Raw genomic sequence first — 24925 nt, 5'->3', positions numbered from 1 at the left:
GCAGTTATGTATATGGCAGATTGAAAATTTTCCATCATAACTGCTTTTGATAAGTAACTGTGGTTTTAGCCAATGAAATGTTACATGAAAAGTGTTTACTCTTTATGGAAAATTTTGAATTTATGTCAAAAACATTTTGGCCCAAACATGAAAATATTTGGCTGAAAATTTAATTTAAACTTTCCAGTTTTCAGCTGAAATCCAAAAAAGGGTCAGTTTTTTTATGAATATTTTTTTCAATTTCAAAAAATTTTCCACAGAAACTATTTTGTTGTCAGCTCTAGTGATGAGCATTATATACAGAGACGTCATATTACAGAATAGGAAAAAGAGGGTTTTTTTATTACTTTGCATTTATTTCATCTCAAGCCAGATCCTAGCTTATATCAACTAGCATTGCTCCATTAATTGTTCACTGCTCCCATTGAACTTTGGGAAGTTTTACCATTTAACCCAATCCTTAGGCTATGGCAACATTACAAAGCATATTCCAACCTAGTCCCCAATGCAGATTCAGTGTCTGCCAACAGACAGAGGTGTTCTTTCGATACTGTTCTCACAGTATCATCTCCTGAAACAGCATTAGCTAATGACAAAGAAGAGTGCGTTTGCATGAGGGTGATTTGTTGGCATATCACTAGATTTATTTCTCTTTTCACATTCCCAGCTGACATAGCTATGAATTATAGAATCATAGAATACTAGGACTGGAAGGGACCTTGAGAGGTCATCAAGTCCAGTCCCCTGCCCCCATGGCAGGACCAAATACTGTCTAGACCATCCCTGATACACATTTATCTAACCTACTCTTAAATATCTCCAGAGATGGGGATTCCACAACCTCCCTGGGCAATTTATTCCAGTGTTTAACTACCCTGACAGTTAGGAACTTTTTCCTAATGTCCACCCTAAACCTCCCTTGCTGCAGTTTAAACCCATTGCTTCTCGTTCTATCCTCAGAGGCCAAGATGAACAAGTTTTCTCCCTCCTCTTTATGGGTATGTCTACACTACCCCGCTAGTTCGAACTAGCGGGGGTAATGTAGTCATCCGCAGTTGCAAATGAAGCCCAGGATTTGAATTTCCCGGGCTTCATTTGCATGAAGCTGGCCAGCGCCATTTTTAAATGCCTGCTAGTTCGAACCGCGTGCCGCGCGGCTACACGCGGCACGGAGTAGCTAGTTTGGATTAGGCTTCCTAATTCAAAAATTGCTGTACTCCTCGATTAGTTAGAAGCCTAATCCGAACTAGCTACTCCGTGCCACGTGTAGCCGCACGGCACAGGGTTCCAACTAGCCGGCATTTAAAAATGGCACCGGCCGGCTTCATGCAAATGAAGCCCGGGAAATTCAAATCCCGGGCTTCATTTGCAACTGCTGATGACTACATTACCCCCGCTAGTTCGAACTAGCGGGGTAGTGTAGACATACCCTATGACACCCTTTTAGATACCTGAAAACGGCTATCATGTCCCCCCCTCAGTCTTTTCTTTTCTAAACTAAACAAACCCAATTCTTTCAGCCTTCCTTAACAGGTCATGTTCTCATTCCACGAGGAGTAACGGTAGTTTGGACAGGAAGCCTAGTTCGAACTACCTAGTCCGTGCCGCGTGTAGCTGCGCGGCACAGGGTTCGAACAAGCAGGGATTTAAAAATGGCGGCGCCCGGCTTATGCAAATGAAGCCCAGGAAATTCAAATCCCGGGTTTCATTTGCAAGTGCGGTATGCCTACATTACCCTCGTAGTTCGAATTAGGAGAGTAGTGTAGACATACCCCTAGTGTTTACAGATGATTTCCTTAGTTAATTGCTCCATTATCTTCTCTGGCACAGAGTATAAACTAACTGGTCTGTAGTTTCCTGGGTTGTTCTTATTTCCCTTTTTATAAATGGGCAATATAGTTGCCCTTTTCCAGTCTTCTGGAATCTCTCCTGTCTTCCATGATTTTCCAAAGATGATAGCTAGAGGCTCAGATACCTCCTCTATCAGATCCTTGAGTATTCTAGGATGCATTTCATCAGGCCCTGGTGACTTGCAGGCATCTAACTTTTCTAGGTGATTTTTAACTTGTTCTTTTTTTATTTTATCTTCTAAACCTTATATGTTGATATAAGATTAAGTGTAGACCAAGTTTTAATATTAATTTTCCTATATAGCTGAATACAATATTTTCCCCTCTCTTTTCTGCACATATGTCTCTTCCTGATACATCAGAGCTGAAGGTATATAATACATTTTGCGTGTCTTGGAAGGGCGAGATATCTCTGAGTGTATTTGACATTATACTTCCTGAACCCAGTTCCCTTTGAGTAATATGGTATAATTTTTCTGAAGAGGAAAAATCTCAAATGATTTTGTAAACCCCTGTATTCAGCACCTATTGGATTGTCAGTAGAGTATTTCAATAATATTTTGCAAAGATGTTATGAAATTCTTACAGTTCATGGAATATTTCAAAAGATTCCAACATAGAGATGTCAATTTTAGAGTTTATTAAGTGCAATCTTATTTTTACTGAAATATTCACAGATGTTCAATACAAATGCCTAAAAGTATTTTATTGCCCTGAATAGTATATTTAAATGCAATTGGCAGATAGGATAAATCACTGTAGCCACAAATATGGCAAGGATAAGAAATGTTTACAAATACACCCTTTCATTAAATTTTCTTGATGATGTCGGTTGATGGTTTGGCTCAGTTTGAAAAGCTTCCAGACGTTTGGATGTTTTTCCAAAGAATCTGAATCTCTTTACTTGAGAAATCAGGCTAGAAACCTCATGAGAATATTTCATCTTATGAAATCCCTAGGACATTCTGCTTACAGTGGGTCAGTAATAATTCAAGAAAAGACGGTAACATTTTTTTGTAGTATCTCACTTTTTTCATTTCCATTTGAAATCAGAAAGTGCAGAGGTATGTAAAAACTCTCAGGAGCCTCTAGAAAGACTCAAAATTCAGTGATGATTTTGGATGAAGGTTCAAGTCAGTTATTTTTACTTGAACTTCAAGACACACTTTTCTTGTAATCTTATTTATCAATCACCCACCTTCTCACCCATACACATCCTGCCCCAGTTTCCCTTCCCCAGGTATTTCTTTAATCCTACAGGGATTAAAAAAATTTATTCTTTCATCTGAAAGGGGACTAAAGACTAGATCTGATCCTGAGAAGAGCTGATTATTGGAAGTTGAGGTTCTCTCAGGATCAGACCCTCTTTCTGGTTTCCGGTGAATATGTTTGTGAATAAAGTTGCAACTCGATAACAAAACACTTTTGTAAAAAATACATAATTATATGAGGAGCAGAATATTTCTTTATTTGTCATGCTGCTTCTTGTTATGTTCTTTAACTGGGTTTTCCCACTGCAGCCAGAAGCTGATCCTGACTAATATGCAGAAACATGCCCCAGAAATCCCATCAGTAGATTTCCAGAAACGTGGATCACTTCGGTTCCATTTTGGCAGTGAATTGCTTCCAATTGCGATGCAGTTATTCAAAACCAAAAACTTGGAGAGTCAGGTAAAATCAACTGCCGGAAGTAAATATTTTGCTGTAATTGGGTGCCAACACATACAGGAAAGGGAATATATGTGATCTTGCTGTGCATTTTAATTATCTTGCAGATAGTGGAAAACCTGCGCTATCTGGTAGAGCACACACACGAGCGGGTTCCCGGGGATGCTCCAGCAAAATTCTTGCTGCTTGTACAGCTTTTCCGGGCTGCAGGAGAAGTTATCTATGAGTCAGTTTGGAAACAGTTTTCTAGCCGGCCTGCATACAGGTAATAGTAACTTTAATTCTTTCAACTATGATTGAATATCTGAAATGAATGTGTTCAGATGCAGATCTGGGGGATAATCACTCTTTCCTATTGCAGGCGCTTGATTTTGGATATAATGCCTGCCGTTTCCAAACATGAGGCAATCAGGTTCTTAAGGCACAAAATTGAAAGGCAAGAGCTCAGTGACATGGAATCAGCTCAAGCAGTGCTTATAGGCCTGCATCTAAGTACACCAACCCGTGAAGTGATAGATGAAGCTGTGGTAAGATGCTTTCCACACTCTCTAATCTTTCGTCACCAATTCTAGCATCCTTTGTATTTACTCCTTTGGCGAGATTGCAAAGGCTTTGAAAATACAAAGCTTTTATATCTGCTAGTGAGGTTGAAAAGAGTTTATTTCCTGACTGTGTCAGAAATGCAGAAGGAAGCAAAGGGACATAAATGAAGCCAGAATGAAACAGTGGAATATTCTTAAGTGATGTAGTTTTAATGCTTCAAATTTGATTTCCGGAATTCTTTCATCCAAATTAACTTTATAGTCAGATCAAGAATGGCTCTGTAACTGAGGGACACTATGACAACTAAACAAAAAGATCTACATGTTTTGCTTTATCAGAATATATTGGGTCTGATTGTCCTACTCAGGACTGTTATAAATCAGAGTAATTCTGATGGAGGCAAGGGAATTATGCCAGTGTGGAACTTGGTATGTGAGAGAGAATAGAATCAGGCTTATTATACAATTTTGTACATATTCTGTGGGTCAGATTCTGCTCTCAGAGGCATTTATTCATTTCCTTTTAGTTTCAGTGAGAGCCATGCCTCTAAGAGCAAAACTTGGCCCTCTATGTATGTCCAGACCAGCACAGACCAATTATTAGTATGTTCACATGTAGCACAGAAAGTGATGGATTCAAGTCTGATGGTAACATATGCTTTCATGCTAAACATTCCCGTCTTCATTTTTTCTTCCTATAAAGCACGCAATTATAAAATGACAAAGAACACTCCATTTTATGAATACAGTTCAACTCACCCTTTGGATTACAAGAACTTAATACCCAAATCAAAATCAGGCTATGTCTACACCACGGAGTTTTTTCGGGATACCACTGGTACCAGGGAACGCATCTGCTCTTTCGACACTTTTTTGCAGAAGAGCAGATGCGCTCTTTTGGAGGCCCTGTAAACCTTGTTTCATGAGGAAGAAGGCTCTTCCAAAAGCAGAGGTTTTTCTGAAATTTGGCCCTGTGTAGATGGGCCACATTTTAGAAAAGCCTCTTCCAAAAAAACAATCAGGAAAAGGTACTCAAATTGCGGAATGCATTTTGCACACCTTTTTATGAAAAAGACGTGTAGTGTAGACATAGCCTCAGAGAGAGCATGTAGTCACTATGTGAAATACAGTAACAGCTATATCAACTAAGCAGCCAGACTTTCAGGAAATATCAGTTGAATTTTCCTTTTCCTGCCTGCAGGTTTATATAAAATATGCATATATGCAAAATAAAAAGTACATTATTTCTTGCTATGTGATAATGCCCAATTGTTTTCTCTCTAGCTCATCCTGAAAAAGATTCATCCACGCTCAGGTACTTTACTGCACAAAATCACCTATCTAACCTTTGGATCATTGCTTCACAAGTACTGCTCCCTTTCAGACTCCTGCCCTGAGTCAGCTCTCCAGGTACAAAACCCGAACTTCTTTTATTTTTTAATGGAAAAATTGTGATTTAGATAATTAAGGTTGGCAGGACAAACCATTTCATTCTTCATGATTTCATGACACCTTTTATCTGAGGATCTTGAAATGTTTGATATTGAAGTCTCATGACACACTTGCATGCTACTTTTAAATATAACCATTTAAGAGATGTACAAATTAAGATGTACAAGTATTAATTCCTTGCCTAAAGTCATGCAGTGAGTCAGTTGTAGAGCTAAGAATAGAACCTGGAAATCTTGACTCCCAGTCATCTACTTACACAAATAGACTACACTGCCCACTAATAACAAAACTATCCGGCTCTTATACAGGGCTTTTCCTCAATAGATCTTAAAAGTGCTTTGCAAAAGTGGTAAGTATCATTTTCCCCATTTTTCACTTTAACAAACAGAAGAACAGAGAGCTAAAGGGACTTGTACAAGGTCATCCAGCAAACCAAGCATAGAGCAGGAGTGTAACCCAGCTGTCCTGAAACTCAGTGCAGCAGTCTTCCTCCACTAGGCTACACTGTCCCCTGGATGTTTAAGACAAATATTATTGGGAGAAAGGGAGACAAAAGGAAGAGACAGAAAGGATATGTTTTAAATTTGGATTTGCTTGTTAGTACAATCTTTTGATTGATAGATCAAAATGCGGTATCTTAAAAAGCAAAATGTTGCTCTTTAGGCCACTCTGGGTAGGTCTACATAGTGGAGATATTTCGGGATACCAAGGTATCCCAAAATAGCTACCCCAAGTCTTATAAATGTGCCCTTTATTTCAAAATATTTTCAGAAATAATGGGTGCACTATTGCACCATCCCTGTAAACCTCGTTGCACTAGGGTTAAGGGATGGTTCGAAATAGCATGTTGTTTTGAAATTTGGTGCTGGGTAGAAATAGCTTATTTCAAAGACACGAAATAAGCTATGCAATTTGTATAGCACAAATTGCATATCTTATTTTGAATTTAGGGTGCTATGTCAATGCACCTTCTATGTATTGAAGATATTCTATGATATTTTGACTCTTTTCATGGGGCCTTTGTTTATACAGTCAGAGGAGTCATCTACCTTGCAAAAGTCAGTTCTAGACACACATTAAAAATGACAGCTGTTTAGACCACAAGTACAAATTCTGCCCAGTGACTAAACAATGTTAAAATTTGCTTGTTTCACAAGCAGCAGAATGAAATGGTCTGCTGGTTGCCCTAGAAGTCCATGCTAAAAAAATTACCAGTCCAGCTGGCAGAGGCTGGAATCCTTATTAACCATCTCATATAAAAGACCAATGATAGAATGGGTCCAAAGACTGGTCTGTCTTTATGCATCAATGAAGGTCCTTAAACATGTCAGAAAAGATTTCCAAATACTCTAATGCCAGGTTCCTGACTCTCATTGAAAATCAATGAGAATTGGGTCCTTCCTACCATTTGTGCCTTTATACCTCTAACCCATCATGTTTAAGGTCCATTGGTGAGGAACTGCATTGCTAGGGGGTCTAGGCTATATTTGCTTCAAAAACAAATTCACAACTTCAGTCTTCAGAGCTAAAATTCCTGCAATTTCCAGGAGCACTAAATGTACCTGAACATACTTTCATTAAGTTATTTGAACAAACTAAAACCGCACAACCGCATCCCCAGGGAATGTCTACAAAACAAAATTGCAATTTAAACCCCCTTTTTCATTTTTTCAGCCACTATATGATTATGCAGCTGAAGCATCCAGCAAGGGCAAAGAAGATGAAATAGTCCTGGCCCTGAAGACTCTTGGGAATTTAGGACATCCAGCTGCCCTAAAGCGCATGATGAAATTTATGCCAGGATATGCACCTAGTGCTTCTGATCTCTCAGTCAGGGTTCAAATTACTGCAGTGATGGCCCTGAGAAACATGGCCAAGAGAGACCCACGACGGGTAAGGAAACAAAGAATCCCTCTTGAGCACATGCTATAAGCTCAACATGTTTTTTCAATTTATTGTGAGACATGTGAGGTATTTCATACATACTTCTGGTGGTTTTCTTTAAATTAATCCAATATTAATGAGCGAGAGCCTCCAATTCCTTGTAACATTCTTATTGACATTCATATTCAGTATTTCAGAACACACAGAATAGCTTAGTATAAGGATACGTTCATTATTCTGTGGTTGGCTGTCAGCATTTTTTCCATTTTAAAATCTTATTTTCCAAAGACACATGAGAGATAAGTTACTGATCAAAGTGCATTTAGTGCAACATCAACATTGGTGTGAGGGAGAACCCATGAAGCAGCAGTTTCCAAAGATGTATATTAAATATAGACTAAGTGTCACAACTAATCATAAATCAGGACCATATCTTAGATAGATATTGATATCTCATAGATATTGCAGATTTGAATCCTAATTATGAATTTATAGGCTTTTTGAGTGTGTTTAAGCTATAAATGGAACATTTATTGAATGTGACTTTTGTCTTTGAATTACATTATGAGCAAAATAATCTCTTACTCCACAAATCTGGGTTTAATGCTCTCCTCACCTGAAAACAGTCTTATTGTAAAGCAGAAACCTTATTCTTTTAAGGTTTAACTTATTTTCAAAGTTCCTTTTTTAATCACTCAGATAGGAATATTGTTTTCTTTATTTACCAGAAAATTAGTGAGATGATACTAATTAATTTTTACATCAGCTTAATTCACAGCATTACACTGGGATTTTATTTAGGCTTCTATTATACCCACTTTTTGTAGAAGTTGTCTTAATCCTATATATTGGCTCCAAGATAAGCCACTCCAGAGTGTGTTTTTAGCAGAAAAAATAAGAAAAACAGCTTTTAGGCTTCATAAGATGTATAAGCAGGGATATGGGAGGTGAGCCATGGTTTCTTCAGAGGAAAGTAAAAACCTGCTAGGGTGTTTCAAAGCAGTAGTATGGCTACAATTGCCCCTGAGCCCAACACTCTTCATGTGGCACAGGCATTTATTTCATTACATTTACTATGCACTTCTTGGAAAAACTATGCTGCAGTATTTTAATGCCCGTGACTGGGGTTTGTGATTTACTGCACAGTCAAATTTGCACTAATCAGTCCTACCTAAGTGGGCTTTCATTTCATTGTTTAATTTGAAATAGTCATGTACTGTTTGGAAATATTTGCATCCTTGCAGTCTACCTTTATTTTAACATCTGCTAATCCACAACATTGAATTAACACCCAAGTCAGATAGCGCTTCATCCAAAGCCCACTGAAATATTTTGGATTGAGCCCTTATGCTGCATAGCATGGGGGTATACGTTGCTAAGTATTTTACAGACCAAACTATATTTGTCACACATAACAGTGTGCAGCTAAATTTATGTGTAAACTTGAGGTGGCTGGAGAAGAATCTGTAAGTATCGATGTGGGGGGAGAGATTTCTGATAGTAGAAAGCTGCTCAGTCTAGCAGACAATGCTATAGAGGGATCCAGTCATTGGAAGTTGAAGCTAGACAAAGCTAAGACTTTAGCTTTTTAAAAGAACAGAAGTTCTAGATTTCATGAGAAAAGTATCCTTTGGTCCTCTGAGGTCAGACTAGATGGTCATAATGGTCCCTTTTGAATTAAAAATTATGAACTTTGTTACCACATTACTTTCATGAATTAAATGGAAAAAATAAAGCATGGGTTTTGCTTCTAACATAAGATTTGGACTACAATTGTGGTAAAGGGTGGGAAAAAAACAAATAGTTGCACACAGGCCTACTGGCAGATGCCCCGGGGCCCGATGATTCAAATGAGCCTGGGGTTTTGGCTACGTCAGCTGCTGTAATAAGGGCAGTTCTGAGAGCTGCCTATGGGTGCCATAGCACAGCCCTCATCCTTCCGCTTGAAGCCCCGCCCCTTCTGGGAGCTCCGAACCACCTCCACACTTTGCGCAGGGGCCTGGCAAGGATGTTGGCTCCCCTGATTGCAAATGTTCAAATGTACAATAGCTTAAAATTTTATTTACTATTTTCAGGTGCAAGACATTACCCAGGAGATATTCCTAAACCACAAGATTGATCCCGAAGTCCGAATGATTGCTGCCTTTGTTCTGCTTCAAACCAAACCAGGTCTTCCTATCTTGATGACTTTAGCTAATGCTATGTCAAGAGAACCTAGCATGCAAGTGGCAAGCTTCATTTTTACTTCCCTGAGGACTCTGAGCAGAAGTGCAGCTCCAGATCTCCAAGTCGTGTAAGGGCACCCACTATACATTATTTCTCTAAAAGAAAAACTTGTTTTGCTCCAAACTGCAGGGAAGATGCTAATATGGTACGATTCACTTACTCTTTCAGGGCTTCTGCCTGCAGAATGGCCATCAGAATACTCAGCCCCAAATTTGAGAGATCTAACTATCGACTTAGCAGAGTTTTCAGAATGAGTATGTTTAAAGGTAAGGCTCAAATTTCTCCATCTATATTAATCACCTAGGGTATGTCTACACTACCCCGCTAGTTCGAACTAGCGGGGGTAATGTAGTCATCCGCACTTGCAAATGAAGCCCAGGATTTGAATTTCCCGGGCTTCATTTGCATGAAGCCGGCTGGCACCATTTTTAAATGCCAGCAGTTCGAACCCCGTGCCACGCGGCTACACACGGCATGGAGTAGCTAGTTCGGATTAGGCTTCCTAATCCGAACTAGCTGTACACCTCGTTCCACGAGGAAGCCTAATCCGAACTAGCTACTCCATGCCGTGTGTAGCCGCGTGGCACGGGGTTCGAACTGCTGGCATTTAAAAATGGTGCCAGCCGGCTTCATGCAAATGAAGCCCGGGAAATTCAAATCCTGGGCTTCATTTGCAAGTGCGGATGACTACATTACCCCCGCTAGTTCGAACTAGCAGGGTAGTGTAGATATACCCCTATAGACTTTGCAATAAAATACACATATGTTAAAAGTAGGGAAAATTATACAGGGTAATGGGTCTTGTTCTATCCATAGATTCGTGACTGCTTATCAATTGTACAGTGTACCTGTAAATTTTTCTATCATCAGGGACATAATGCCATATCTTAAGCATCTTTCTTTTAAAGTGATTTACATTGTACATTCTATGCTGGCAGCCCAACATGGATGCTAGGAACAATGAAGACATAGGCCAACTTCTCAAATCATAGTGGGGCACCAAAACTGAATGTAAGTGGCCTGATTTCTAAAAGTGCTAAGCCCCCTTCGCAATGCCCCCTAAATTCCATTGCAGCTGTGAATGTCCAACACGCCAGAAAATAGGTATCCATCTTTAAGCATTCAGCTTTGAAAATATTCAGACACAAACATTTCCTTTTCCAATGAGCAACTAACTCAGATTTACATCCATAGGTTTTGCTTGCACCATCTTACCCTTAATTTTTCTGTACAATATCGTAGATCAATGCATGGGATCTTATTGATATCCCATTCCTGTCAATCTGAGTTTCATGCACAGGTCATAGGCAGTGAATGGACAAGTTGTCTGAAGAGAGGGCCTGAGAAGAAGCCACATGATTGCTCAACCAAATTCAAACTATTTTCATGCAAGTTATTTTTTAAAATAATGATTATTTAAGTGGCTGCCCCATACAAATGACCATGACAGCCTCAAAAATGTGGCATATGTAGCTAGAAGGGCCCAAACATGTTTTTGGGCCCAGTACAAAATTGTAAAATGACCCCCCCTCATACATACACACTACAATTTGCAGCCTAGAATGGGGCCACTAGGGTCTCTGGGCCTCAGTAAAGTGTACTCATTTCCCCCCATGCAGAGCCCTAGGAGAATTCTATTTATAAACATGATCCCTCTGCATATGGATGTTTTCATCACTTGTGTGACTCATCAAGATATTTAAAGACACTTATGTAAGAAATCAAGGAAAAACAAGTCCTTGAAATATTCTCAACCTGCCATGCCAAATATAGATGTACTTATTTATTATTGTTTTTACAAAGACATAATACATCTTGTTATCGTTCTACCTTTATTTCATGGATTTTTCATGACCATTTAATCTGCTCTGCAATAAACATAAGGATAGTACATACTACAGTGCCCACAGTAATATATGATACATATGCTTGCTACCTTGGAGATGGAGAGAGAGCGAGCCTAAAGAAATACAATCACTAATATGTGCTATATGAACTTTTGTACCTTTTAAAATGCCGTGAGGGGGATACATATTTTCCAGTAATATGCAGTTGTATGTTTCTAGTTTTAGACATTCATTTCCACAACTTGTTTTTCCCTTTAAAATATATTTTTGTGAGCAGCCACAATGTAGCAAAGTGGGGTGTAAAGAGTGGGGGGCTGTAGCAAGTGAATGTGTTCTGTGAGAATGGATTCATTTTTTCCTGGTTGCAGCCAGTAATTGCAGTCAAACAGTAAATGCTACAGCTTTATCCAATAAGTACAAGTGCCAAGAGTTTGGAGAGACACTGAATTTAGTGTGTAAAGTTTTTACTTCCAGAGACAGGAGGCCTTATTCTTTTCGCACACATGCTAATTTTAAATATAGGTAACTCAATTGCCCCAAACAGAGTTATTCCTATATTATATTGGAGTTAGAGGAGAATCCAGTGCCTAGCTTTCAGAATGGATTTACCAGCAGTAGGTCACCGGTGAAAAACATTTCAATGACTTTATCCTAGAGGAATTATTATAATGACAATAGTAATGCAGCATCTAGTATTATACCAGACACAGAAAGATTATTTGGTTACCACAGCTTCCTAGGGATGCAAATTCTGATTCTAATAACATTCACTGTGGCTATGTCTACACTACAGAGGTTTTTCGGGAAAAAAAGATCTGGCACTAAATATCCTCAAAATTATTACAGAATCAATTAAAATATATGTATTAATATTTTAGGGTTTCTTAATACTGCATTTTCCTAGCACTGTTTTTTTCCATGAAATGTATCATCTAGTCAGATATATTTAGATACTGCCACATCTTTCCAGATATAATAGCTACAATGCATCATATGAATGTGCCACCACAATTTTCCACTGATAAATATTTTTTCAGAACACTAAAAATATTTGATGCTCAAGAAGAATGAATTACTAGCACATAGCAATGGAAAATGTCCTTTCTCTGTTCAAATTAAAGCATTTTGGTTAATCACCTAATAATTTACAAGCATAATTTCTTATTAAGTGTCAGTAGATACAATGTTTGGATTAACCACAAGACTTCATGGCCTAGAATGTAGACAACATGCACCTGTAACATACTGCCTAAGTGTCATGTCCTGTGTTAGTGGCTGTTTCATATAAGGATAATGCTACTAGCTAATAGAGCTATCTCAAGTGGTGAAGTCTTGCACTACTGGTGTTCAAATCCCTTAGGTTCTCCCCCTAGTAGGTGACTCAATATGGCATCATCTTACATGAAAATGGCATCTCTCAGCTATATTGGGAACTGTATGAAAATTATAGATCCCGCTAGCATAGTCAGTTGCCACCTGTCCTTTTTCCATTAGATTCCTGTGTTATATAATGTATCTGATTGGGGCAATATAGGTTCTCAGTAAAGTTTATTCAACTTAGGTACTACATAGATGGTATAGTCTGAGCCTGAAACCAGTTTAAGCAGCATGTGAAGTGTAATTCCAAAGTAAGAATGATCATCCAGTGCAGAGATCTAACATACAGTTTCTTCAGCCACTCACATTAGCTGCAGCTAATGTAACCAGAGAAGAGGAAGCATAGCTGGGGGAAAGGTAAGGATGCCTTTGTGATATGGCGATTCTCACATGTGGTTTTGGTCTTGTTGCTCTTAAAGCCCCTAAAGTTTTCTTAGAGGAGCCTTGAAGCTGTTTTCACTAGAGCTGCATGAAGATCAAGGGAGAGCAAAGATGAGCTTTAAACCATTTTAGTGCAAGTCCATCTGAGGTGTTCTGTACAGGTTAACTATACCGTACGATCTGCCCCATTGTGCATGATAATACTAAAGACTGGAAAATACATAGAAATTGCATTGCTCTGTATTTACTTTATAGTTAATAATTACAGCGTACTTAGTGCCTCTTAATGTAAGGAGTTGCAGCATTTACTACTGGATGTATTTAACTGCCTTAGAGTAATTTGGGAGACACATCTACACCTCACCATCTGTCCTTATAGGACATCGATAACACTTTCCCTGAACTGTTAGCAAAGGATGGGAAATCTGTTTCAATTCCTGATCCCTTTTGCCAGGTTATACTGAATGATGTCTCATAAATGCATCTCATAAGCTGATGTTACAGAATCTGACCGGATGTAAATGATATAGCAGAAGCAATTGAAAAAATGGCCTAATTGCTATGCAACGAGCAGGGGAGTTGTAATTTTGTCCATTAATAGTTCAAATATGCAGAATATTCTGTATATGACAGTTTTATGACATCAGTTTTATGACTGGGATTTCTGGCCTCTCTCATGTCATGCTGTATTGCTCATATTATGCAATTAGTAAATTGATACTGTCTGCACTCTGTGGTTTTAAAAACTAACTGAGCTTGCGTTTTGCTGTATATTTTCCTTTCTCTTTAGATCCTCTTATGATGGGAATGTCAGCCCAGTTTCTGGCACTGAATAATATTGGCAGCATAATCCCAACAGCAGTATTGTCCAAATTCAGGACCCATTTGGTTGGACACATTGCTGAACCCTTGGAGGTAAATGGGCAACTTTTCTATTTTTATCACGGGCCTTTTATCCCTCCTTTTTTTTTCATGTATGTTTTACTTCTTTACACAGTTGGGACTGAGAACTGAAAGACTGCAAGAGATGATGGCAAAAAGACACTCACCTGACAGTGATTCTGACAGTGCATTTGATGTGAGGGAAGTTCTAAAAACGGTATGTTCACAAGAAAAAAAATGCAGTGAGGGGTTAATCCTACCAATGCCAGGAACATTCTGACAAACTTCCTCTTGCCACACAGCTCTCTGATTGGAAGGCAGTGCCCAGTGATAAACCTCTTGTAACAGGCTATGTGAAGATGTTGGAACAAGAAATCTTCTTTGGTGAACTTGATAAGAATTCCATGCAAACAACATTGCAGGTAGCTCTTTGATAGCATCATCAGACACATGATCAAAAGGCTTAAAATATTGTTTCTTTTTTCACTCTCTCTTTCTCCCCTCTCCCTGACACTCATGAGATGTTTTGCTGTAAGGATCTGATCATGTACAATAAGTTCAAACTTTGATCAACAGTAGTTATTATCACCTCTGGCAGACTTTCTCCTAGAGCATAATTTATGACATGGACTATGATATTCAAGTTCAACTTATTTAAACAGAGAAAATCTATAATTGCAGGCATTGTATGGACCAGAGGAAAAACTTCCCTCAATAAAGAAACTCATAAATAATCTTCAAAGTGGTGTAGGGACCCAGTGGTCGAAAGCGTTGTTGTCTTCAGAAATCCGTCACGTTGTGCCTACGTGTATTGGACTCGCAATGGAAACAAGCTTGTATCATGCTTCTTTCACACATGTTTCAGGAAGTGGTAAGGCAAACTGAACATCAAATGGTATGAAGCACTGCAAGGCATTTTTCACACTTATTCATATTCTTCTCTTTCTTTTCAATAGTTCAAGCACAGATTTCACCAGCACCAAGTTCCGATTTCAGACTGCCCGACTTACTTAATGCCAATATTAAAGTGCGATCAAAGCTGACTGTAAGGTAAACACTTAGTACAAAATACCATGTTCATATCTCCAAATGCACAGTGCAGTTGTAAATATCTATCAGCTGTTTACTACATGCATGCAACTTTACCATTTTGTTCTAATTTTTCAGCATGGTGAAGGATATGATCTTTGTTATGGGAACTAATAATCGCATGTTCCAAGTTGGATTGGAGGCACATTCTAAAATAAATCTAAATCTCCCTGTGAATGTTGCAGCTACTGTGAATATTAAGGATAAGAATTTCAAATTGGAAATCCCACCCTGCAGCCAAGAAATGGATGTTCTTACTGTAAGGTAAGTAGTACCTGTTTTATGAGTGGGATTTCTAAACTTTCTCATATCCATTTGTATCAGTCATGTTGTGATACTTTGGAAGGTATTATATTATCTTCCTATGTGGCAATGCAGAAAGGAATATTTCAAAAATAGAATGCATTCCCTTTTTAGGAATCATCCCATGCAAACAATTTGGCTCACTGGCACTGTCTGGAATAACTCACTTGTCAATAAAGTGAATATATTGAATAAAAAATTATGCTTAAATGAACACCACTTCTCTCCAATGGTCTTCACGTGCTTTTCTCTTTTAAACCACTTTTAGGCCCAAACTGTTTATAACATTCATTTAATTATATTCATTAATTCATTTAAATATATATTATATTCATATATACTCCACTCCAGTTCATCTGATGGAGTGGGTTTTACCCATGAAAGCTCATGATTCTATATATTTTTGTTAGTCTCTAAGGGTACGTCTAGACTAAAAGCCTCTTTCAAAAGAGGGCGTCTAGACTGCAACCACATCTTTTGAAAAAGTGAGCAGTCTGGATGTTCTCTGTCTAAAAACCCATGTTTGCATTCAAGAATGCCTTTTTTCGAAAGAGCACTTTCAAAAAAAGGCATTCTTCCTCATAAAATGAGGTTTACCGCGGTCGAAAAAACCACAGCATTCTTTCGATTTAATTTAGAAAGAACACAGCAGCAGTCTAGACTTAGGGGAAGTTTTTTCCAAAAAAGGCCTTTTTTTTTTCCTCCGAAAAAACACTGTAGTCTAGACACACCCTAAGGGGACATCTACACAGCAACATTATTTCGAAATAACTTAGTACACAGCAGGCAGTTATTTTGAAATAATGTTGAAATACTGTCAAGCTGAAGGACTTCTTACTCCAACCCCTGTAACCCTCATTGTACGAGGAGTAAGGGGAGTCAGAGGAAGAGTGCTCTATTTCAAAATAAGTGCTGTGTAGATGCTCCCAATTTCAAAATAGCCTATTTTGAAATAAGCTACACAATTGATGTTGCTTAATTTGCATAGCTTATTTTGAGTTAAACCCTGCTGTGTAGATCCACCCTAAGGCTATATTTACACAGCGGAGCTATTTTGGGATATCTCTGGTATCCCGAAATAGGTATTCCATGTCTTAAGAGCAAGTCCATTATATCAAAATATAACTGGCTCGCTATTCCAACGTCCCTGTAAACCTCATTGTACGAGGGTTAAGGGACGTTTCAAAATAGCTCCTTATTTTGAAATAACATTGAAATAAGCTATGCAATTTGCATAGCACAAATTATGTAGCTTATTTTGAGATAAGGGTGCTGTGTAGCTGCACCCTAAGTTGCCACACGACTACTTGTTCATTTTACACAATATAAATGAATTTAAAAGTTTGCATTTTAAAGTATAGGTTAGGTTTAAGCAAAATGAACACACACACATACAATCAGTGTTTTGAAATTGTACAGCATTCAGCATATCTTGTGTGTTTATCAGGTTTTCCTGGGGCAGGCATTTGATCTTCTAGCCTAATCTACTTGATTTACTACCATTGTGAGCAACTGCAAAACACTCTGGAAAACTGTTGCAGCCAGATGCCAAAGAAGCAAAAATAGATAGAAATACCAGCACAAAGAGAGGCTGGGTTAGGATGGAAGAGAGTAATGCTTAGGGAAATCTTCACACACAAAATACACAGAAAATCAAGGTCATCACATACAAAAATTGCCAGCCACAATAGAAATCTACAATGTCTAGAGATGTTAACAAGCTTCTGTTCTAGGGAATATGGCAGCAATGAACGAATTCAATGTTTGACCCATCTGAAGTTAGCATTCATGCTAACTGTCTCCTGGAAGCTCTGAAAGGCTTCTTCAGTTTAGCAGCCAAGGAGGCTGATTATTACTCACCCTTAAAAGTCACCCTTCCAGCTTATGGTTGCAAACTGTCCTATTAGGCATTTTATATTACACCCTCCTCCAACAATGAATCCTTCACTCTCTCTAGGGTGATCATAATTAGCTTCTCCACATTGACATTGGGGATTCCAGTGCTCCAGAAGCATTGTTGGAAACTTAAACAGGGGGACTAGCTTCTTCCACAGTTGACAGAGCATCAATTATTTGTGCAAGCCCAGAGTTGTTTGTTGTTTCTTGAATGAACCACACAACCATTCCTGAAATGAGCTTGAAATGAATATTTATGCCAGCTGCTCTCACTGGATCCCAGAGTGGGACATGTAAAAGGAAAGAGTAAGGAATTAATAGTAGTAGTAGTAGTAGTAGTAGTAATAATAATAATAATAATAATGAGTATGTATTTGGAGCTCCAAATTGTTATACAAACTTTAACTACTGTACAACACTCCTGCATAGCAAGTAAAACTTATTTTCCTTGTCTGTCAGAAAAGGAAACTGAGTCACAGAAATATTAAATGACTTGTCTCCGGTCAGAAAGTGAGCCAGCATTAAAACTGTGTGATTAGAACCCAGGAATCCCACCCTTCCTATTCAAACCACATCCTCTTGTTCACCTCCCAAGTTCTTTCATGTATCGAAGCATACCAAGGGCACATCTACACAACAGGGAAAAAGTCGACTTAAGATACGCAACTTCAGCTACGTCAGCTTCAATTGCATAGCTGAAGTCAACGTAGCTTAACTCAGCTTTTGGTGCTGACTACAGAGTAGGAAGTTGAATGAATCATAGATTCATAGAACACTCTTCCTTCAACTTCCCTTACACCTTGTAAAATGAGAGTTACAGAAGTCAGAGTAAGAAGCTCATTATTTTGAAATTATTTCAAAATAACAGGCTTGCTGTGTAGACGTGCATTTTGTTATTTCAAAATGTCAGTTATTCTGAAATAACACTGTGTGTAGACATACCCTTTGTGAAATAACACTTGGAATCATCTTAGACAGATATAATTAGATAATGCCTTATCAAGCATGTAAACTAACGATATAAATTCTAGCAAAGATGAGCAACATTTTATTGCCATCAGTTTTTCTTATTGATGATGATAAAACGTTGCTCATCTTTGCTAAGTTTTATCTGCTTATACAAGCATTTCAAATCTAGGCTACAAAACAAATGAGTAATGACATATGCACTCAGAGTGAAACAAGGTGCAGATAAGGGGAATTGACTAGAGAACCAAACATTGAACCAGGTCACCAGGGCACTTCTGGGACAAGTAAATACAATCTTAAATGTAAGAGGAAAAATATTAAGCCAATATGGGGAGAATCAGCAGGAAAGCTTAATTTAATATGGATTTGTTTGGAATGATATTTTGAATAGTTCAGTGCTTCCTGTTAAGGCATGAGAAATCTATTGGAGTCAATGTTTTGGAAATGCTTTAACACAGTTTACCTAGTTAGCTTTGCATCTTCTGTTAAAGAAACCACTGGGATTGGTGATAGAAATGTAGCCGTGTTAGTCTGGTGTAGCTGAAACAAAATACAGGACTATGTAGCACTTTAAAGACTAACAAGGTGGTTTATTAGATGATGAGCTTTCGTGGGCCAGACCCACTTCCTCAGATCAAATAGTGGAAGAAAATAGTCACAACCATATATACCAAAGGATACAATTAAAATAAATGAACACATATGAAAAAGACAAATAAAATTTCAGAACAGAAGGGGGATACGGGGGGGGGGGGGGAAGAGAGGTAAATGTCTGTGAGCTGGTTCTGCCGGGAAGCTGTGAAGTTGGAGGCATTTGCTTTGTAGAGCCATTTTTGAGCAACCTTCATAATGAAACTGTATTTTACAATGTGGCCCTTTGACTGAGCCTTTATGTTTGTCACAATCAGAGAGCTACCTAGGAATTGTAGAAACACAGAGCTGAAAGAGACCTTAAAAGGACACCTGGTCCAGCTTACAGTGACATTACAGATAGTGGGAAGATAGTTGGCTGCATGGGAGAGCTAGCTTTGAGAGCGATCAGACTTCAGTGAGGATGGTATTGTGATTAAAACCTAAAAAATCAATATTATTTAGGCTGGGACATCATATCTGTGAGACTGGTGAGATACACCAGTTTCCAGTAGCAAATAAAAACCAGGTAAAAAATCACTGAGTTTTGAAGAACTGATTTAAAGTGTCGATGACAAAGACAGAGGCTCAAGACAGGACAGCACAATGAGGACTCAGACTCCCTTTTCAACACAGCTACCCACTAATAATACTACATGAAAAATACAAAGCTTTTGTTTCAATGCAATCCTATCAAAGCTAAACTGAATTTCTAAAACAATACAAATCCTAGGTATTTTAAAAACCTTTTTCACCCTCTTATTGAGTTTTGCATATTTATTGGTATTATATTCAGCTTGCCAACAGATGGCCTCTTAAAAACGTATTTTCCCTATATCATTTACAGAAAGAAATGTACATAAGCTTTAGGGAAAATCAGAGCCTTGTGATTAAAGTATATATATGGAGAGATGCCAGAGAATGCACTACACACTTTGAAAATGTGTCTCTCATTCATAATGACAAGCTATTGAAATATATACATTACACTTGAATGGTGCTTGTGTCCCAGTTTTTAAAAAATTGCAGGTTGGCCTGGCAGAAATTGCTTCACAGGAGCCTCTTATAAATAAGATTAATGACACAATTGCAGAATGTTGTGTGACATGAGATAATTTCACTCTCCTAGAAAGGAGCACAAAAGTGTGCCTGTGCGTGGTACATGTAATTGTTAGGGAGATACAGTGTGGATGTGTGGGAGAGAAGTGCCATACCAGTTCAAGACTTTATTTTTGTAACATTTTTGTGCCAGATTATAAATTTATTCTCGCTGGTATTAATCAGGAATAATTCTGTAGATTTCAATGAAGGTTGTTTGGCTTTTTATTGGTGCATATGTGATCAGATTTTGGACATCGGGTTATTACTTGCATACTACATTGGTGTAGGTCGTTTCCTGTTTTAAAATGAATAAAGCCTTATTTTAAATAATGAAGAGTCATACATAGGTAGTTTTTTGTTTCTGCTAAGTACTTGGGATAATACTCACTGCTGACATAAAGAGGCCCAGTTCAACTGATTTACCGACATACACGGGTGCACATGCACACATACACATAGAATTTGGCTGGTATTGTATCACAAATATATGAACAGCTTCTTCTCTTATCCAAGAAATACACTAATACATGTATTGGAAAATCTCCCTTTTATTTTCTCCCTTGTGTGGGGATCACAGAGAACAGATTCTTTCATACCATAGCTTTAGGCCTCTTTGTAACTGTTTTTTTCTTGTTAAAGAGCCAGAGCTGGCTCTTGCAGCCTATTTTTACTGTGCCGTGTGATTCTGCAGACATTGACATGTGTCACCTCTGATGCAGCTACATTGTCAGCTCTCTGAGCACAACAGGGAGGAATTGATCCTCCGCTTTCATTAGGTGGCAGAAGTAGTCTATTGGCATAAAAAAATAATACTAAAAGAAAAAAGGAATAGGAGAGCTTTGTGCCTGGAGACCCAGCCTGCTGTTCGGTGGTCATTTAAATTATTGAATGGGACTGAAATAAAAGCCATTTGCTTTTTTCTTTGTCTCCCTTACCCAGATGAGCCATCTGAAATGCATGTTGATTTGTATTTTCTTTTATCCACTCAGTTTGTTAGGAAGAATATTTCTGTTCTTCAAGGTTCTACTCATGCTCAGCATGTAGCGTTGCTGTCATGTCCTTATCTAAAATGGGAGAACAGGAAAAGCAAACAAAGCCCCCCTGGGAGACACGTGTTTTATTGCGGTGTTCCACATGAAGTGCAATTGTGTGCTTTACAGTGCACGCAGCATGGCAAGAGTCTTCAAGAGGAAGAGAGCACCATCAAATGAATACAAATTCACCTTTCATATAGGGGAGATTGAGAGCTCTCAGACTTGTGCACAGTGTGGACCTCATTATAATAGAGATCATCTCATAGGCCATCTCCCCATTCGCGGTCAGGCAGGCCACCTCCTCTCATTCACAGTCCCATAACAACGCTGTGGTAGCTACAGCAATTGCTGACATGAAAAGGAAGCATTAGGAGAGTATATAAGGTATTTTTAGTTGTATTTTAATGCAATTAACAGAGCTGGAAATAAAGAGCAAGCACAAGAGCCAAGATCCTCATCTCTGCACGGGCCTTCTTATACCAAGGAAAAGGGTTGGAGAGGTAAAAAGGGACTTTAGAAGCTCCACATCTGGGTGGGGAAGAATTCTCCAGGCCATAGAGCAGCTCAAGATGGAGAAGACATAACTGGGCTTAAAGCCACCTCAGCCGTCCTCTCATTCTGAGCTCTTAGAGGTACAATACAAAATCTCACCCCACGTTAACAGTACCTTATTCAAGTGCACTTGGACCACCAGCAGTTCACCGACCACAGCTTAGGAACCGCTGTACTGAATATTACTATATGAATATTCAACTTTCTTGCTCTGGGAAAAACAGATCTACCAAAAATGCAGCAAGTTGCAGGTGTCTTACTCAGGTACTCTCAATGCCTTTCTTCAAAGGCATTTTTAATATATGTAACAAAAGAATCTACATTTCATGGCCTATTTTCCTGGGGTTTTTTTTTTAAATGTTTTTCAAGATAAAGTAATAATTTAGAGACAAGCATTCCAAAAATTAGCCTTTCTAGGCTATGTAAAATTTTGAAAATTAAAAATAAGGCCATAATTGTCAAATATGGCAGCCAAAAGTTAAGCAATTAAATACATAGCCAGGTACCAGACTAAGTGGCCCCATTTTTCAGTGTGCTTACTTGTACAGATCCCATTGATTTCAATGATTCTTGCAGGCAAGTGTGCAGAATTTCAGAAAATCAAGCCACATATTTAAGAGCCTAAGTATGCATAGAAGTGCCTAAATTTTTGCATCCAACTTTGAAAATGTTGGTCTGCATTTCTGTGCAGCTTTTACAGAGCTTGACAATCTCACTAGCAGGATGACTGCTGTGAAAATCTGTGAAGTAATTTGTAAGGTAGGATGTTTGTTGCTAAGTACATGCCACATGATATAATTCTTCAGAAGTGCTTGTCGATACAACATTACCCGTCATATTTATTCTACAGGTCTAAGACATATGCTGTTACACGAAATGTTGAAGATTTAGCAGCAGCTAAGATGACTCCAGTTCTTTTACCTCAGGCAGTCCCTGACATAATGAAGCTGTCCTTCGATTCAGGTTCTGCGTCAGGCGAGAGTGATAAAATAAGGGTAACATATATTGGATTTTGAACACTCCTTTTGTTTTTTAATCAGTATAAGATTATCTCCTTTATCCATAAGAGAATTTGTATTAATGATTTCTGACCGGTGTTATTTTTTTTCAAAATGAGTCATGTACAAACCTGGGGCAAAAATAACCCAATAGTGGTGCTATAACAAAAATCTGAAATTTAATCAGAGTGTCAGGCTAACAGAATTGTTTTTAGAAACTATAACATTGTCCTGAATAATTAATTTTAGCAATTTCCTCTGGGAAAGGCCCACAACCTTTAAATGCATTGTAACTGTCATGCAGCCTTCTTGTTTAATTCAAAGTAAGTTAACAGAAGGTTATAAAACGTTCCATGAGGTGGCTGGATTATTCAATAGGTAGAATTGAAATGTAATGCTGTGGAATGGGGCATTTCTGATTCAGGGATGAATGTCAGTTTTTGTGTTAAGTCAAATGGCTGAATATAATTGCATTTTTGGGACACAGTTTTCAGTTTGGGCTTCCTATTCCAACATCTTTGTGATACTCTAGTAACATATAGGAGACACAATGGTCATATAGAATATCCTAGCCCTCTCCATCCCCCCGCCAATGTAAGAGCAAGATGGGATGGCATGCACAGGACTGTCCTGTCCCCCTCACAGTCCCTACCAGAGGGGCATACTGGCCATTCATTCATGGTTGGGATAGAGGTAACAAGGGGCATAGCCATAGTGCTCTGCTATAGAAAAATCCATAGACAATCATGGAGAGGCTGCTATAAAGTAGAGCTGTGGCACTGAAACAAGCTCAATCCTAATCTTCACAAGTGCCTCTCTGCTGCATCCACTGACAATAGCAGCACAGAATTTGGCCCTTACTGCTGAAGTGAGGCTAAATGAACAGCAACTAAACAATGACCCCCATCTTGAACAATTCCCAAAAGAGTAGGAATTTACTAACAAAAGAAAGAGCTACCATTAAAAGTTCTATTTGTGGAGTATGCCTCCGGAATCTTGTAAGGCAATCCACAAAAATGTGAAGTATTTACTCATTTCTGAAAAAGTAAAATTGAATGTAAACCTTTTACAATATTAAGAGGCACCATGAACCCAGCTAGTGGAAACTTGTAGTTCTGTTTCTTTAGCTGTTAGCCTCCTTGCTCAGGGAAATAATAAATCTCATTGAACAGATTTGGTTTCTACCTCAGTGGGTCCTCTGGAACCATTGTTTGTCATATACACAGTACTTAGGGCAAGCACTTTCTAATATAATCCACTTTGGCCATCTTAGGAGATCTTTATGACTTTCTTAGCTGATGAAGACTATAGTCCCTAGTGGGACTTTTGCCTTGATAAGGGTTTAATGAGTAATGGCTCCGCAATTTGGCTCAATGTCTTTTGTAGGCTAGAATTCTCTATTATACATTTATTTTTGTCTAGAACCTCTACAGTAATTATAGGCTTATCGAAATACTGGGATTCAGTGAACACAGCTCGACTCATTCAGCAAAAAAAGCAAAATAAAATAATTAGCGCTATTAGGTGGAATTACATTTTTTAGTCTTAAACCCTGATGTCCATTCCCCTTCTATTCTAAATAGATATCCTAAACTGGGGATGACAGTTTGGCCAGCTGACAACAGGGTCAGCCTACCAGAATTTCAGCGATTACATAAAATTCAACAAGTCATTATATCACCTCTTCATAAAATACAGGAATCTGTTCTTAAAACAGGAGACTTAATAATTTGATTCTATTATTTTTATTATCAGTATCACAGATTCTAACATCGGCATGTGTTTGTTATGAAATAGGGTAGATTCTCTTCAGAAATCATTTCAACAGAAAAAGTCTATTCAGCTGGACAGTCATCCCAACAGAAAGTACCATCTGTTCGTTCCATGTGTTTCAATGCAAGTACATTTGGAGTTGAAGTCTGCGCAGAAGGAAGAAGTATAAATGCTGCATTTATCAGAAATGCTCCTCTCTATTACATGGTTGGGGATCATACTTTTAAAGTTTCCTTCAAACCAGGTAAATACTACTGTCTTGAGAGAAATTAATAAATATTTGTCTTTCTATCCATAGGCAGTTCATGACCCCCTTTACCATAGAATTCAGCACTTTACAATCTTTAATATGTGTATTTTCACAATACACCCCCAAAAGACTAAATTAATACCCATGATCATACGGGAAATCTTTGGCAGAAAACGATATTAAACAAAGGTTTCTCAAGTCCCAGGCTAGCAGCCTAAATT

At 38.3% G+C, this 24925-nt stretch overlaps 1 protein-coding gene across 1 annotated transcript in view; it reads left to right on the top strand.

Annotated features, from left to right (window-relative positions):
- Window positions 1-24925, top strand: part of LOC102459916 (vitellogenin-1) — a 50019-nt gene that overhangs the window by 6665 nt on the left and 18429 nt on the right. The window contains exons 7-21 of the mRNA XM_075936328.2: window positions 3371-3521; window positions 3626-3783; window positions 3880-4045; window positions 5345-5470; window positions 7187-7405; window positions 9472-9689; window positions 9791-9888; window positions 14018-14142; window positions 14225-14326; window positions 14412-14531; window positions 14791-14980; window positions 15066-15159; window positions 15277-15462; window positions 22534-22678; window positions 24479-24698. Of these exons, the coding sequence (XP_075792443.2) occupies window positions 3371-3521; window positions 3626-3783; window positions 3880-4045; window positions 5345-5470; window positions 7187-7405; window positions 9472-9689; window positions 9791-9888; window positions 14018-14142; window positions 14225-14326; window positions 14412-14531; window positions 14791-14980; window positions 15066-15159; window positions 15277-15462; window positions 22534-22678; window positions 24479-24698 (2318 nt within the window). The remainder of the gene's footprint in view (window positions 1-3370; window positions 3522-3625; window positions 3784-3879; window positions 4046-5344; window positions 5471-7186; window positions 7406-9471; window positions 9690-9790; window positions 9889-14017; window positions 14143-14224; window positions 14327-14411; window positions 14532-14790; window positions 14981-15065; window positions 15160-15276; window positions 15463-22533; window positions 22679-24478; window positions 24699-24925) is intronic.

Source organism: Pelodiscus sinensis, chromosome 9 (assembly GCF_052426305.1).
Source record: "Pelodiscus sinensis isolate ZL-2025 chromosome 9, ASM5242630v1, whole genome shotgun sequence".
In the NCBI taxonomy this organism is placed as follows: Eukaryota; Metazoa; Chordata; order Testudines; family Trionychidae; genus Pelodiscus; species Pelodiscus sinensis.
The sequence above is the reverse complement of the archived record's forward strand: the minus strand, read 5'-3'. Positions and strand labels throughout refer to the sequence as shown.